We start from the raw sequence: 13011 nt of genomic DNA, 5'->3' as shown, positions 1-13011 counted from the left end.
CACTAAGTAAAGAGTTTTCCAGAGAGGCTCTCAAAGGGAGCTGTATATCAGCCTGCAAAACACTCTTGAGAACGTGGGCTATTACCTTCAATTAATAGATCAAAAGATGGGGCAGCGACTCGACTTGACAGCCGATCAATGACAGTCAGGAAGAAAACGCTGCTCAGTGCTGAATTTCCATCTTCCCACAGTAATACTCCATTGGAAGAAGAAAAATTACAACATTTTTGTTTGGGGTTCTCTTTAAAGAACAAAAGGTGCTCACAAAATTAAACATATAAAAAATAAAATAAAATCAATAACCATAATTAGGCCCAACACCAAAACCATCAATAATATGTAACCTACTAATGTTCTGTTCCATGTTTCTCCATTTGCCCCCATAACTGTAAGTAGGGGAGGGCAATGCCCATTCTTCAAGGGCAAAACCTATTTGCAGGTTAAACTCTTAAGTTTCTGGGTCTAATTGGTGCTCCCTGAAAATAACCTCCTTCTATTATGCACTCTTAAATAGAGATGAAAGGACGAAATAAATAAAGTATATACCCAACACACACTCCACGTGCAACAAGGGGTTGGGGATATGTGAGCAAAGAAAGGACCATGAGAATGAAACTCTGGAGGCAAGCCCTTAGTGAAAGCGATGCCCCCTACTGTCCACCCAGAGAAGTTTGAGGTATTAAGGAGGGGAAAGGTACAAATAGCCATGTGTATTAAGCAAGCTCCTCTCAGGTCTCTGGGCCAGGCAGTTTCAAAAAGATACTGTATCTGCTTGGTATTTTAATTAACAAAAGGACACATATAGCTGCTCAAGTGGCCATTATGTCAGTGTTCAGGGACCCGGAAGGTTTCTCCTATGAGGACCTGTAAGGGACCACTCTTTTCAACATCACTGCTGGGTAATGCCCTGAACGCTGCCAGAAATAAAGTAAGACAGCCTGCCCAGCAAGGGGCAGAGAAGAGCCACAAGGCGGCCCCCATGCCCATGGTTTACAGACAGCCACCCACTAGCAGCAAGTGGACACTGCACGCTAGGAAGTAGTATGCTAGAAGAGTGGGAGAATTGACTCCATGGAGTTTTGGAGGTGTCAATCGGACTGAACTTCCCTTGCATTCTATACTCCTTGCACCAGCACCCCTGGAAAACAGGACAAAAGCAGACGGAAGGGGCTATGTTTCCCAGGAGTAGGCTAGCCATCTAATTTGCAGTTCTTGCTACAGCAGCAATGACCCATGGAAGCAAGACCAACAGCCTCGAGTATAACATCTGCTATGTCCCTCACTTTGCTTTCTTCTGTTCCCCAAATTTGCGGGACAAACTCAAACACAACCAACCCTAGGACCTGCCAGGTGAAGGCCCATTTTGTGACACAGAACTGTGGACTGCCACAGGCCGTTCCAAATAGGAAGGGCTGTGCTTTCTTATGATGTACACATGATGCTCCCTTACTCCCAGTGCAGTTTCCAACTCTGTCCACACTGCCCTGATGTACCAAATTGACTTCTTATCTACTTCTGTGACTTCCTTTTTGCCATTTTGAGATGAACCTGTAAACGTGAGAGCTCAGGGATTTGAGGTACTTCACACAAACACACTCAAGTATCAGTCTTTCACTTTTGAAAACAAGAACACAGGAAAACGAGTCCCTTTCCCTCTCCCCTCAGAATGTGTGCATTTTCCCACTAGGCTGACATGGCTACCTCTGCACCACATCGCTAATTTCCTGTACACATGACAATAAGTTATTAAGGACAGGGTTTGTCCCAGGCACACCAGCAGATGTGGAAGACACCTGCAGCTCCTGTAGGCTAAGTTCCAGTTTGCTCACAGCCTCTCGGAAGGCAAATTTGTTGCGAGTCTGAGGGATGCAGTCCACATACCCTGAGCAGTAGTCGAGCAGCTGGTGCCCAGTGTCTACCAGTTGGCTATTGGGCACAGGTTCCGTGATCGCACTGGACAGTAGGTCGGCACACTCCAGCAGGGCCTCTTTGCTGATTTTGTCAGCTGACATTTTCTCAGCTGCCTGTTTGGTTTTTCTCAGGGCCACCTTAGTACCTGCTGTGCCATTGGCCATTTTGGCCGGCGAGATGGAAGATGTGGGCAAAGGCACTTGGGGTGGAGGCATCACTGGCCTCCCAGGTTTCCCACTGCTGGGCACTGGCCCTGGAGCTGCCTTTTTTCCTCCCTCCTGGGCTTCTGCGGTGTGCTGTCCTGCAGCCGGGGCAGCCGGCTCCTCCTCGGGGTCTGAGCACGTGGACGGATGCTGCAGTAGTCTCATCACTGGTGGTGGGGGTGGGGCACACTTTGGTTTTACACGGCGGGGTCGGTCCTTGTCTCCAGAGGATGTGACCTGATGCTCAGATAAGAGCTTGAATTTGTTCCCCTGAGAGTCTGTGCCAATGAGCTGCACATCAGCTGGAGTGTGTTTCAGAGTGGGTGAGATAAGGACTGGCACTTTGTGGTTGTGAGTGGTTGGGAGGACAGCTACAGCCTTGGCTGGAGAAGACCAGCCTGGCTGCTCTCCATCCTCTGGGACTCCAGCGACTCCAAGTCGCGTCCCACCATTCCTTTCCTTGCCTTTGGGGGCAGCTGCCACCCCAGCCACCCCTACCCCTGGAGAGTCACTCTCTGTGGTGGCCGGATCAGGGCCTCTCAGGGGAAGAGCTGTGGCTCCTCTGGGCAATAGTTTGGCTTTTGGTCTCTCCCTGGCTGGAGCAGCACCTTCCTCAGACTTTTTTGGAAGCATGTCATTAGCCCTGTCCACATTCTCTTCTGGTTGAGAAGAGGTGGACACTGTCCTTTCCAGCTGGAGCTTGGCCCTCTGGCAGTTCCTGGGAAGGGTCATTGCCATCCTATCCTGCTCTGGAAGCCCTGAGGACATGGAAGATGTAGAGTTTGACCTCGGAAAAGGCTTGGAAGCGTCATCACTGGCTGTGGGTTTACCTGCTCGCAAGCCCAGTGTCTTTTTGATTAAGCGTGGTGTAAAGAAGCCTGTGATCCCAGACCACCCACCCCCAGCAGTGCCACTGCCCCCACCCCCACCACTGTCGTCATTACAGAGGCTCCTCTGGGCAAAGCTCCCCCCATAGCACTTGGCTGGCACCAGATTCGACTCTTGCTGGCCGGGAGCGAAAGAGAACCCATCAGCATGCTGAAGAGAAGCAACAGATGAGAAGTTACCCGTGAGTTCGTATTTCTTGTGGGGCTGATTTTCCATTTCTCGAAAGGAGCTGCTGCGTTTAGGGGGCGTGGGGGCATTTCTCTTCTTCATGAAGGAGCTGAAGAAGCCTCCCTTCCTATCCCTGGTGAAGCATGTCTCTTTGGCGTCTTCTAAGAGGCTGCTGGGGGACTTATCCCTTTGCTTTCGAGGCAGAGCTGGGGACCCGCTGGAAGCTGGTGCACTTCTAATGAACCCTGTTGAGAAACGGCCAATTAGTAACAGGAAAGACAAGAGGCAAGCCAGTTAGCATTGCTAAATTAGAAAGCTCTGTCTGCATTTATTAAATGTCAGATTCAGTAACAGTGTTCCAACTGTGTCATATATGGACATTTGTGGTGACACTTGTTGGTCCCTTCTCTAGAATACAGATGCACTGTGTCCTCTACCCTGAAGCAAGGGGTTGAGAACACAGAGCTGGCGGCAGCTGTGTGGGGATGGCAGTGTGGGGCTAAGGCCTACAAGCACCACAGCCTGCTTCTTCAGGGGTGCCTTGCGCTCTGACCCCTCCTACCTGGGGCTGAGCTGGAGGCCAGACTCTCGCAGGCATCAAGACCGCCATCTACGTTCTCTTTGTTCTCCCCCTGCTTCTTCAGGGTCCGTGTCTTGGAAGGAAGTAGAGGTAATCGAGGCAGGTGTGGGACCACAGATGAGGAGGAGGCAGCTCTCCCGAGCTCCTCGGCTACCTCTGTAAGAAAGATGAAGGCTGGTGAAAAAGACAACTTTAAGACAGAGCAAGGCATACAACTGAAAAATGGAAAATGGAGAGCAGAATACTGAAGGACACAGAACTGCCTGCCATAGTCCCAGCTGCTCAGAGGCTGAGGCTGGGGTGGTCCCTTCAGCCCCAAAAACGACACTAGCCTGAGCAAAACTGCAAGATGTCATCTTGAAAACAACAAAAATAGATTATACAAAACAAACAAGCAAACAAATTCATAACACACACACACACACACACACACACACACACACACAGGAAGTCAGAGTATAAAATCTTCAGTGTGCATAAGCATTCATACATGTGCATGCCAAGTGTCTTCCCCAGTTGAGAAAGGCTCCCTCACCAGCCTAGAGTTCGCTGTTTCAGCTAGACCCACTGGCCAGTGGGCAGAGTGAGTTTCCTGTTTCCATCTCCCACAGGTGTGTGCTGCTGTGTGGCCAGCTTTGCACGTGGGTGCTGGGGGTCTAATTCAGGGCCTCTGGCCTGAAAGCCAGACACATCACTAACTGAACTACCTTCCAGACCCGGCTATACTCGTACGAACTACCTCTTTTATTCAATGTTATCCCTACAGTTTTGCATGGTATTGCATGTGGCAGGATCTCTTTCTCATAGCCACAAAGTCTTCTCATGCATGAGACTAGCAAAATTCATCCACCGTCCTCTTGATGGTTAGGCTGGATGTTTCCCGTTTAGACACTGGGAATATACTGCTAGGAGTTTCTCGGTTCACAAGTCCCTGTGCATCTAACTGGGTCCTGGGGCGCACACTGATCTTCATCAGGTTCTGACCAACAGCAGCCATGACGCCTGGCTCCACATTACCAGGGGTGCCTGCTCTGGTTACTTACTCCGCATGCTGGCAAACCTGGAGGCTGTTACTCTACAGCGCATGGACTTTCAGCTTCACTCACTCTGGTGGGCATGTCATGGACTCTTGCGGTTTAATTTGTACTTTCTGCTGCCAAGTGATGTTCTTCATGGCTTCACAGACATGTGAATAACCTCACTCACTAATACTACTCAGGTGCTGAATAGAGGGGATGCATGTCTACCTATAGAAATTTCTATTTTTAGGTTACAGTTTTCACTAAAAAAAGAGAGTAATATAAATTTATTTCACTTCATGCAAGTGAAACAAATCAGTACTTGCTCACTCACTTGCACACTCTCTCTCTCTCTCTCTCTCTCTCTCTCTCTCACACACACACACACACACACACACACACACACACATACACACACAGAGACACCCCAACTAACTAACTACAACAGGCAGAAAACAAAAACAAAAACAAAAAAATCCCTGCATCTTTTGAGCTAGGGATGTCACTCAGGTGTTGAAGTGCTTGCCTAACATTCATGAGACCTTGGGTTCAAGTCCAAGTAACAAAATTAAAACTCAAAACAACAACAACCAACCAAAACCTGATTATCAAAATAATATTCATTCTATTGGTCACCCTTGGCTGATTTAACTTAGTCATGAGCTTTGTGGGTTTTTTTGAGACAGGGTTTCTCTGTGTAGCCCTGGATGTCCTGGAATTCACTCTGTAGACCAGGCTGGCCTCGAACTCACAGAGATCTGCCTGCCTCTACCTCCCGAGTGCTGGGATTAAAGATGTGCACCACCTTGGCAAGCTTTGCAGTTTTTGCTGAGGCAAAAATATACTTTATTCTTTATTCCTAAACAGAAATAAAACAATCAATTACATTGTATAATCTTGTTACCACTCAATAAAATAAAAATTTCCCCCAGACAGGGTTTCTCTGTGTAGCCCTGGCTGTCCCAGACTTACTTTGTAGACCAGGCTGGCCTCAAACTCACAGCAATCCACCTGCCTCTGCCTCCAGAGTGCTGGGATTAAAGGCGTGCGCCACCACGCCTGGCTTACCACTCAGTAAACTTTAATTATACTTAATTTGGTGTGTGTGATATGACAACTTGAGAAAAGGATGAGAATATTTTTATTGAAATGTCAATATTGTACTTCTGTTTCCTCTTTCCTCTTATCTCATGTGACTAATCACTAAAGCAAGACAAAATTCAACTCCCAATTTCTTCTAACCTTTTAAAACTTTAAATAAGACGAACTCTACTCACTTATGAAAGGAAGGTAAACTATGTACAATACTTCAGAACTGTATCATAGTATCTAATAGGCAGATGAAACTAAGAATTCCATATTCTTAGCCATCCAAGGACAGGCTCTCGCTCTTGATCACAAAAAGGCAGGGTATTAACTTTGTTAGTCTCATAATGTAGCACAGGATAGCCTGGAACTTGAGCTCTTGGTGCTTCAGCCTCCTGACTGCTGAGGAAACTGGTGTGCCTCCATACCCTGCTCATTGTTTGAGCCTGTCAGGAACACTACATATGAAAGCAAGCAACTTCTTGCCTGTGCCCATATACTTCCTGTATATATCCATTACTTCCTGCATGTGCCCATATATTTCCTGCACATGTCCATATACCCATTTCTTGAGTAAGAACAGGTTTATCCCTATTGCTGGTCTAATATACTTAAAGATATAATTTAAGTATTCCGTTATATGTTTATATAATCAAAAGTCTGCTTAAGTTGTTCCTACTTTTTTCATATTATAAAGCTATACTCAGATGCCATATCTGTCTAGATAAATCTTAATTATACTGTATATATTTCTAGAAATGGAATTTCATGATAATGGTTTTGTTTTTTGTCTTGGTCTTGCCTAAGATGTGGTCTAGAGGTAGAATATATATATTTTTTAAAGATTTATTTTTAAGTACACACACACACACACACACACACACACACTTCTGATACCATCTCCCCAACCCCTAGAATATTTTCATACTTTTAATCTTTTTTTATATTATGTTATTTAAGAACTACTAGTTACTATTTTCTTTGTAGAGACTGAGTAAATTTCAAATCAAAATGTAATTTCAGTATAAAATATAAAATAGAAAAATTCAGAACTAAAAAGGTATAAAAAAGCAGTAACATGGTCCGGCGTGGTGGTGCACGCCTTTAATCCCAGCACTCAGGAGGCAGAGGCAAGTGGATCTCTGTGAGTTCAAGGCCAGCTGGTCTACAGAGTCCAGGTTAGCCAGGACTATTACACAGAGAAACCCTGCCTCAAAAAACAAAACAGAGCAAAACAAAAAGCAGTAACACAAGAATAAGAAAGGCCAAAGGTCAACTCATTATCTTTAAGTAGTCAGAAACTGTAGGTAAGCGATCTCAGTTTTGAAATTACATCAGCACCCTGCCACCCGTCATCAACCCCTGCCCTAGGACTCACCTTCAGAGATGCTGGAGTCATGGAACATCGTTTCAAAAGCCTGGTGGGTTTCAGCAAAAGAGGGCCTGTCGGCAGGACTCCACTTCCAGCCTGCAGAGAAGAGAACTTAAAGCCTGCTTGGCAGACTGATCCAGTGGCACACCACACAATGGGTCCAGCTCCACGGCGTGCGCCTATCAGTTACTGCACGTGCACGTCAACTGTGGGGTGAGTGCCTGCCTCACAGACCCTGCCTTGGAGGTGTGAGTGCTGGTCCTTGGTGTTGGTCCTATTTAGTCTTGGTCCCATTCCCACTACCACAAAAATAAGGAAAAGGTGGGGAGAAAGTTTAAAAAATGGCAAGTTTTACTCTATTAGCAAAGTAACGAAGGGGCTGGTAAGATGTCTCAGTGGGTAAAAGTGATCGACACCAAGCCTGACACCCAAGTTCAATCCCTGGGTATCACATGGTGGAATGAGAAAACTTACATACAAATTCTCTCTTGATGTCCACTGCAGCACGCCCACAGACACACAGACACACACACACCCATGATCCACAAACAAACGTAATTTTAAAATGAATTGGCTGGGCTACTGGTAGCACACGCCTTTAATCCCAACAGTCAGGAGGCAGAGACTGGAAGATACTATGAGTTCAAGGCCAGTTTGCTGGACACTGTGTAACAGGCCAGCTGGGGCTTCATGATGAGACCCTGTCTCCTTTCCACTGCCCCCACAAATGCCCAAGTGCCTAAAAATTCAGTGTATTAATTTAGAAGTTTAGCCGGGCATGGTGGTGCACACCTTTAATCCCAGCACTCACGAGGCAGAGGCAGGTGGATTGCTGTGAGTTCAAGGCCAGCCTGGTCTACAAAGCAAGTCCAGGACAGCCAAGACTACACAGAGAAACACTGTCTCGAAAAACCAAAAAAATAAAGAAATAATAAAAAATTAAAAAATAGGAGGGGGGTAGCATGAGACACACATGCTCAATAAGAATATAACACAGTAATGTGTGAGCACAAGTATACTTTCATTTACTACTCACCTTACTATGTTTGTATCTTTAAGCACTCTGATGCTTTCATTCTCATTCGTAAGAGATCACTTTTTGATTTTTCTGTGTGTAGTAAATAAATGCATGGAGTGTATACTTAGATGCCCACATGTAAAGCATGTAGGAGCCAGGGGAAACTTTCTACCGTTCTATTGCCTTGACATAGGTCTCTTACTGAACCAGAAGCTTGCCACTTAGCTAAGTATGGTGGTGGGCCAGTGAGCTCCTGGGATGTTTTGAGAGCCCTGATGCTGAGGTCACAGACATGTGCAGCTGAGATGGACTTTTTATGTGGTTAATGGGGATTTGAACTCAGATTTTGATGCCTGCAGAGCAAGTGTTCTTACCCACTAAGCCATCTCCTAGCTCAACAGAGGTTACTTTAATAATCACAGTCTTCAATAACCATTCATATCTAGCTCAAAGCAGCCATCATTCAAACATACTATGCAAACTCAACACCTTACTGTCTTAAAAAAATTTCAAGACAGGGTTTTTCTGTATAGCCTTGGCTGTCCTGGACTCAACTTTGTAGACCAGGCTGGCCTCAAACTCACAACAATCCACCTGCCTCTGCCTCCCTGAGTGCTGGGATTAAAGGCGTATGCCACCACACCCGGCAAAGTGCTTTTAAATTTTATTTACTTATTATTTTATATACATGAGTGTTCTGTCTTCATGAATACCAGAAGAGGGCATCAGATCCCAGTATAGATAGTTGTGAGCCACCACGTGGTTGCTGGGAATTGAACTCAGGACCTCTGGAAAAACAGCCAGTGCTCTTATCCCTGAGCCATCTCTCTAGCCCCTCTTATTGTCTTATAAAATATACAAATGTTTTTGAGAAATTGGCACTATATTTGAGCCACAACCAACAACTATTCTCAGGATTCCAGTAAAATTCAATGGTCCATCAAACACTATGCCAGCTGGCCAATCAGTGACAAGCTCTATAGCTGTTAATGACACTGGATCCAGTATGACACGGTGGAGAGCAGAATGGTGCCAATTTATTAACCATCCTGTTGCTGGTTCTTTTTCAAAGCTCATATATGCAAAAACACTTACATGCTCTCATGAGTTCATACACTTTAGGGGGGCATCCCTCAGGCTGTTCCATTCGATATCCTTTTTCCAGTAGGTCATAGACTTGAGATAGGTCAATACCTGGATATGGTGACATTCCATATGTAGCAATTTCCCACAACAGTACTCCAAAAGCTGTGGAAAGGGATTTAAAAAAAAAATATTTCTATTGGGCCCAAGTCCAAATTTCTAAATTGATCTGGTCTATTGAGTCTCTCTAGTTAATATCTATTTCTCAGGCAGTAGAAATTAGGTCCAAGACAAGGACAAATTCTGAATGAAACATCATCAGACCTTATTTACATAGCGTGTTCACTATGACGAATGAAACTCTGGAGATTAGGTCTGAAATGGACTCTCCTTCAAGGCATGGGCTTCCCCTCCACACTCCCACTAGTAAAGAGGGCTCTGAAATAGTCCAGGCTAGCCTAGGACTTACTATATAGCCCAGGATGGCCTCTACACCTTGTGTTCCTATTCCTTCAGTCTCCAGAGTGCTCAGATCAGAGGCCGGCACCACCATGCCGAGGTCTTTAGTTGTTCACAGAGTCTCGTCATATTGTCCAGGCAGGTCTCAAGCTTACGGGCTCAAAGCATCTGAGCACGCGAGCATCCAGCATGCGGGAACTACAGGCACCCACTACCATACCCCAGTGGTAGGTAGCACTAACAGCCTCTTCCTTGTTGCTACACGTCACCTGTGCTGGGGACTGACCCAGCGTCCTGTACTCACTACACAAGTACCCCACCACTAAACTGTACGCTATCCCTACATGGCTCAAGTTGGCCTTCAACTTACTAAAGAGCCCATGCTGGCCTCAATCCAAACTCCTAAGCCTCCTACTTCAGTCTCCTGAGTAAGTTTCACAGGTATATCCACACTCTTTCCCACCTGTTTCCACTATCCCCTCAACTTACTTTTTCAAAAATTTGAGCCCCATAAAAATGCTGAAAAACTAAAGGAATTACTTAGGCATGGTGGCACGTGCCTGTGGTTCTAGCATTCAGGAGGCCGAGGATGAAGAACTGCCCCAAGTTTTGCCCTAGACTCTGTAGTGAACACCAGGCCAGCCACAGCTAATGTTTTAAAAAATTATTTAAGACCATGTACAAAGAAAAGAAAACAATCCATGAGAGAAATTATGTCAGCCTTACCCCAAACGTCAGATTTAATTGAGAAGGTATTGTAGGCCAGACTCTCGGGCGCGGTCCACTTAATAGGGAACTTGGCTCCAGCATGAGCAGTGTAGGTATCTCCAGTCATCAGCCTACTGAGACCGAAGTCAGCCACCTTTACCACGTGGTTCTCACCCACCAGGCAGTTCCGGGCCGCAAGATCTCTACGAGAAAGAGACCACTGCGTTACTCCAGCTGATGTGGAGGAAGATGGGCGTGAATGCTCCTGCATCTCTGTGCCGCAGGCACAGTAGGTTAGGGAATGCTAATCAAGCCTGTAGTGCTTTATGACAACCACCCACAACGAGGCAGAATACAGATACTGGCAAAATGAATCCCTCTTTTAAAGTGCAATGGGGTAGCAATAGGGCCCTTCCTAAAGGCTTTAAAACACTTTCCTAAGACAAAAGGTAACTTTCAAAATGTGGCCACTAGGTGGAGCAAAGGACCTGGCAAAACAGCTTCCAGGCTGGTGACTTTGACAGAAAGATTCTCTCTCTGTGAAAAGTTCTGGCAAGTGTTCCCTTCCCCTTCAGGTCAAGAAAGACAGTGTGTGGCTAGTGAGAGCCACAGCCAGGCTCACACACCTGTGGATGAAATTCTTCTTCTCCAAATACTCCATTGCAGAAGAGATCTGAGTGGCCATGTAGAGCAGCACAACTGCAGTCACCTCCTCGCGGCTGCACTCCCGGAGATAGTCAAGCAGGTTCCCGTATGGCATGTACTCAGTCACAATGTAAAATGGCGGCTCCAGGGTACATACACCTGACCAAGAACAATTGGACAATCTTCACCACATTCTATGAAATAAATACAACAAAAACTTAAAAACAGGTTGTTGGTAAGGGTGCCTGTTTCCACCATCCTGTTCTCTGAAGCCTCAGTGAACTTTTTCAGCATGCCTGTGAAGTAGAAACAGTTTCTTGTACTAACCTGACAAGGGGCAAGGCCAACATTTCTACAGTTTTGTATGTGCCCACATTCCCCTTCAACTGTGTGCGACCCACATAGATTGAAAGTAACAACACTTAGGCTTATGGTGAAGTGGACCTTCTGACTCTAAAACTGTTTTCACAGGCAAGGATTTCACTGATATATGTTTGCGTGTATGCACGTGTGCGTAGCACTAAGCCTCACTAGGACGTGATGCTTACTAGGCAAGTGCTCTATCACTGGGGTGATTACTGTAGCTGACTACATCTAGCATCCCACCACGGCGCTAAAACAACACAGAACAGTCCGCAAAACCACGACCTGTAGAGAACAAGGGCCTGGGACAGGAGCACGGCCTAGGAAATGTATGGTTTGGCTTCTTACCTAACAGCTGTACTAAGTTAGGATGCTTGATTTCCTTCATCACTGCAGCTTCTTTGAGGAACTCTTCTACCTCCATGGTATCTTCCTGTGAAAGGTAGAAGGTAAGACAAAAAGGAGGTCAAACCTGCCTCTTATTCACTTAAGTCAACTCAAAAGCCTGCTTCAGCTATAAAAGTGAAAGGAGGATGGAGAGGCTGCACGGAAGTTTCGAGCACCAGATGCTTGTAGAGAGGACCTAGGTTTGGCCCCCAGCACCCACATGGCAGCTTACAACCCCTGTACTTACAGGACTCTGATGCCCTCCTCTGGCTTAGTTGTAGCAAAAACACTCACATACATGTAATAAAAATAATTTTTAAAAAAGTAAACAATCATCATTTGAGTATTTTAGCATATTTCCTTAAAAAACTTGCCTACAATCTATTATGCTCTATAGAAGAATAACTAAGAATAACAGAGTGGATGGAAATTCAGTTTTCTGGTAGTTTTGTTTGATCTTCCAATTAAAGAACAAAGCACATTACAAGTGGTGGCGACAAACCCTTTAATCCCAGCACTCAGGGAGGAAGAGGCAGGTGGATCTTGGAGTTTGAGGCCAGCCTGATCGACAAATAGAGTTCCAGGATAGCTAAGGCTACACAGAGAAACACTGTCTTGACTGCCCCTTGCCCACAAAACAACAAAGTACATTTACAAAGCTTCGCTGTGTCCATCACATTCAGAACACACTCAGTAACCCGGGCTGATGACTACCCATGAGGAGAGCTCATAAGAATGCCACACACTCTGTGTGGCAGCTCTGTTATTTATACCAAGAGGCTTAAGAAAGAGACAGTAAGATCAGGAAGAGCACTTGTGTGAACTTAAAAACAAGAGGCGATCTAGTTGGGCGTGGCAGCGGCACCTGGAAGTCTAGCACTTGGAGGCTGAAGCAGGAGGATTATGACTTGAAGGCTAACCTTGACATCTTAGTGAGACCCTGTCCTTTCTACCTTAACTAAAAAGGGTGTCTCTGCAAGGAGGAACAGGGGGAGGAGCAGGAGGGCAGAGACCAAAATAGGGAGCTCATGATTCGTAGACTGTGCATGAAGAATTCTGTTTTCAGCACAACTATAATTTACTTCTCCGCTGAGCTCTGTATCAACAGCCTCCAGAGACAA

At 45.8% G+C, this 13011-nt stretch overlaps 1 protein-coding gene across 6 annotated transcripts in view; it reads right to left on the bottom strand.

Moving 5' to 3' along the window:
* Positions 1–849: 849 nt before the first annotated feature.
* Positions 850–13011, bottom strand: part of Abl2 (ABL proto-oncogene 2, non-receptor tyrosine kinase) — an 85961-nt gene continuing 73799 nt past the window's right edge. For 4 of the 6 annotated variants that reach the window (XM_051147633.1, XM_051147627.1, XM_051147629.1 and 1 more), the window contains exons 6-12: positions 11852–11936; positions 11122–11299; positions 10514–10698; positions 9341–9493; positions 7234–7323; positions 3733–3906; positions 850–3415 (exon numbers count right to left, since the gene is read on the bottom strand). In XM_051147633.1, the coding sequence (XP_051003590.1) occupies positions 1698–3415; positions 3733–3906; positions 7234–7323; positions 9341–9493; positions 10514–10698; positions 11122–11299; positions 11852–11936 (2583 nt within the window). In that variant the 3' untranslated portion in view covers positions 850–1697. The remainder of the gene's footprint in view (positions 3416–3732; positions 3907–7233; positions 7324–9340; positions 9494–10513; positions 10699–11121; positions 11300–11851; positions 11937–13011) is intronic. The other 2 variants (XM_051147631.1, XM_051147632.1) reach the window with 1 other exon arrangement.

Source organism: Acomys russatus, chromosome 6 (genome assembly GCF_903995435.1).
Source record: "Acomys russatus chromosome 6, mAcoRus1.1, whole genome shotgun sequence".
NCBI classification, from domain to species: Eukaryota; Metazoa; Chordata; class Mammalia; order Rodentia; family Muridae; genus Acomys; species Acomys russatus.
The sequence above is the reverse complement of the archived record's forward strand: the minus strand, read 5'-3'. Positions and strand labels throughout refer to the sequence as shown.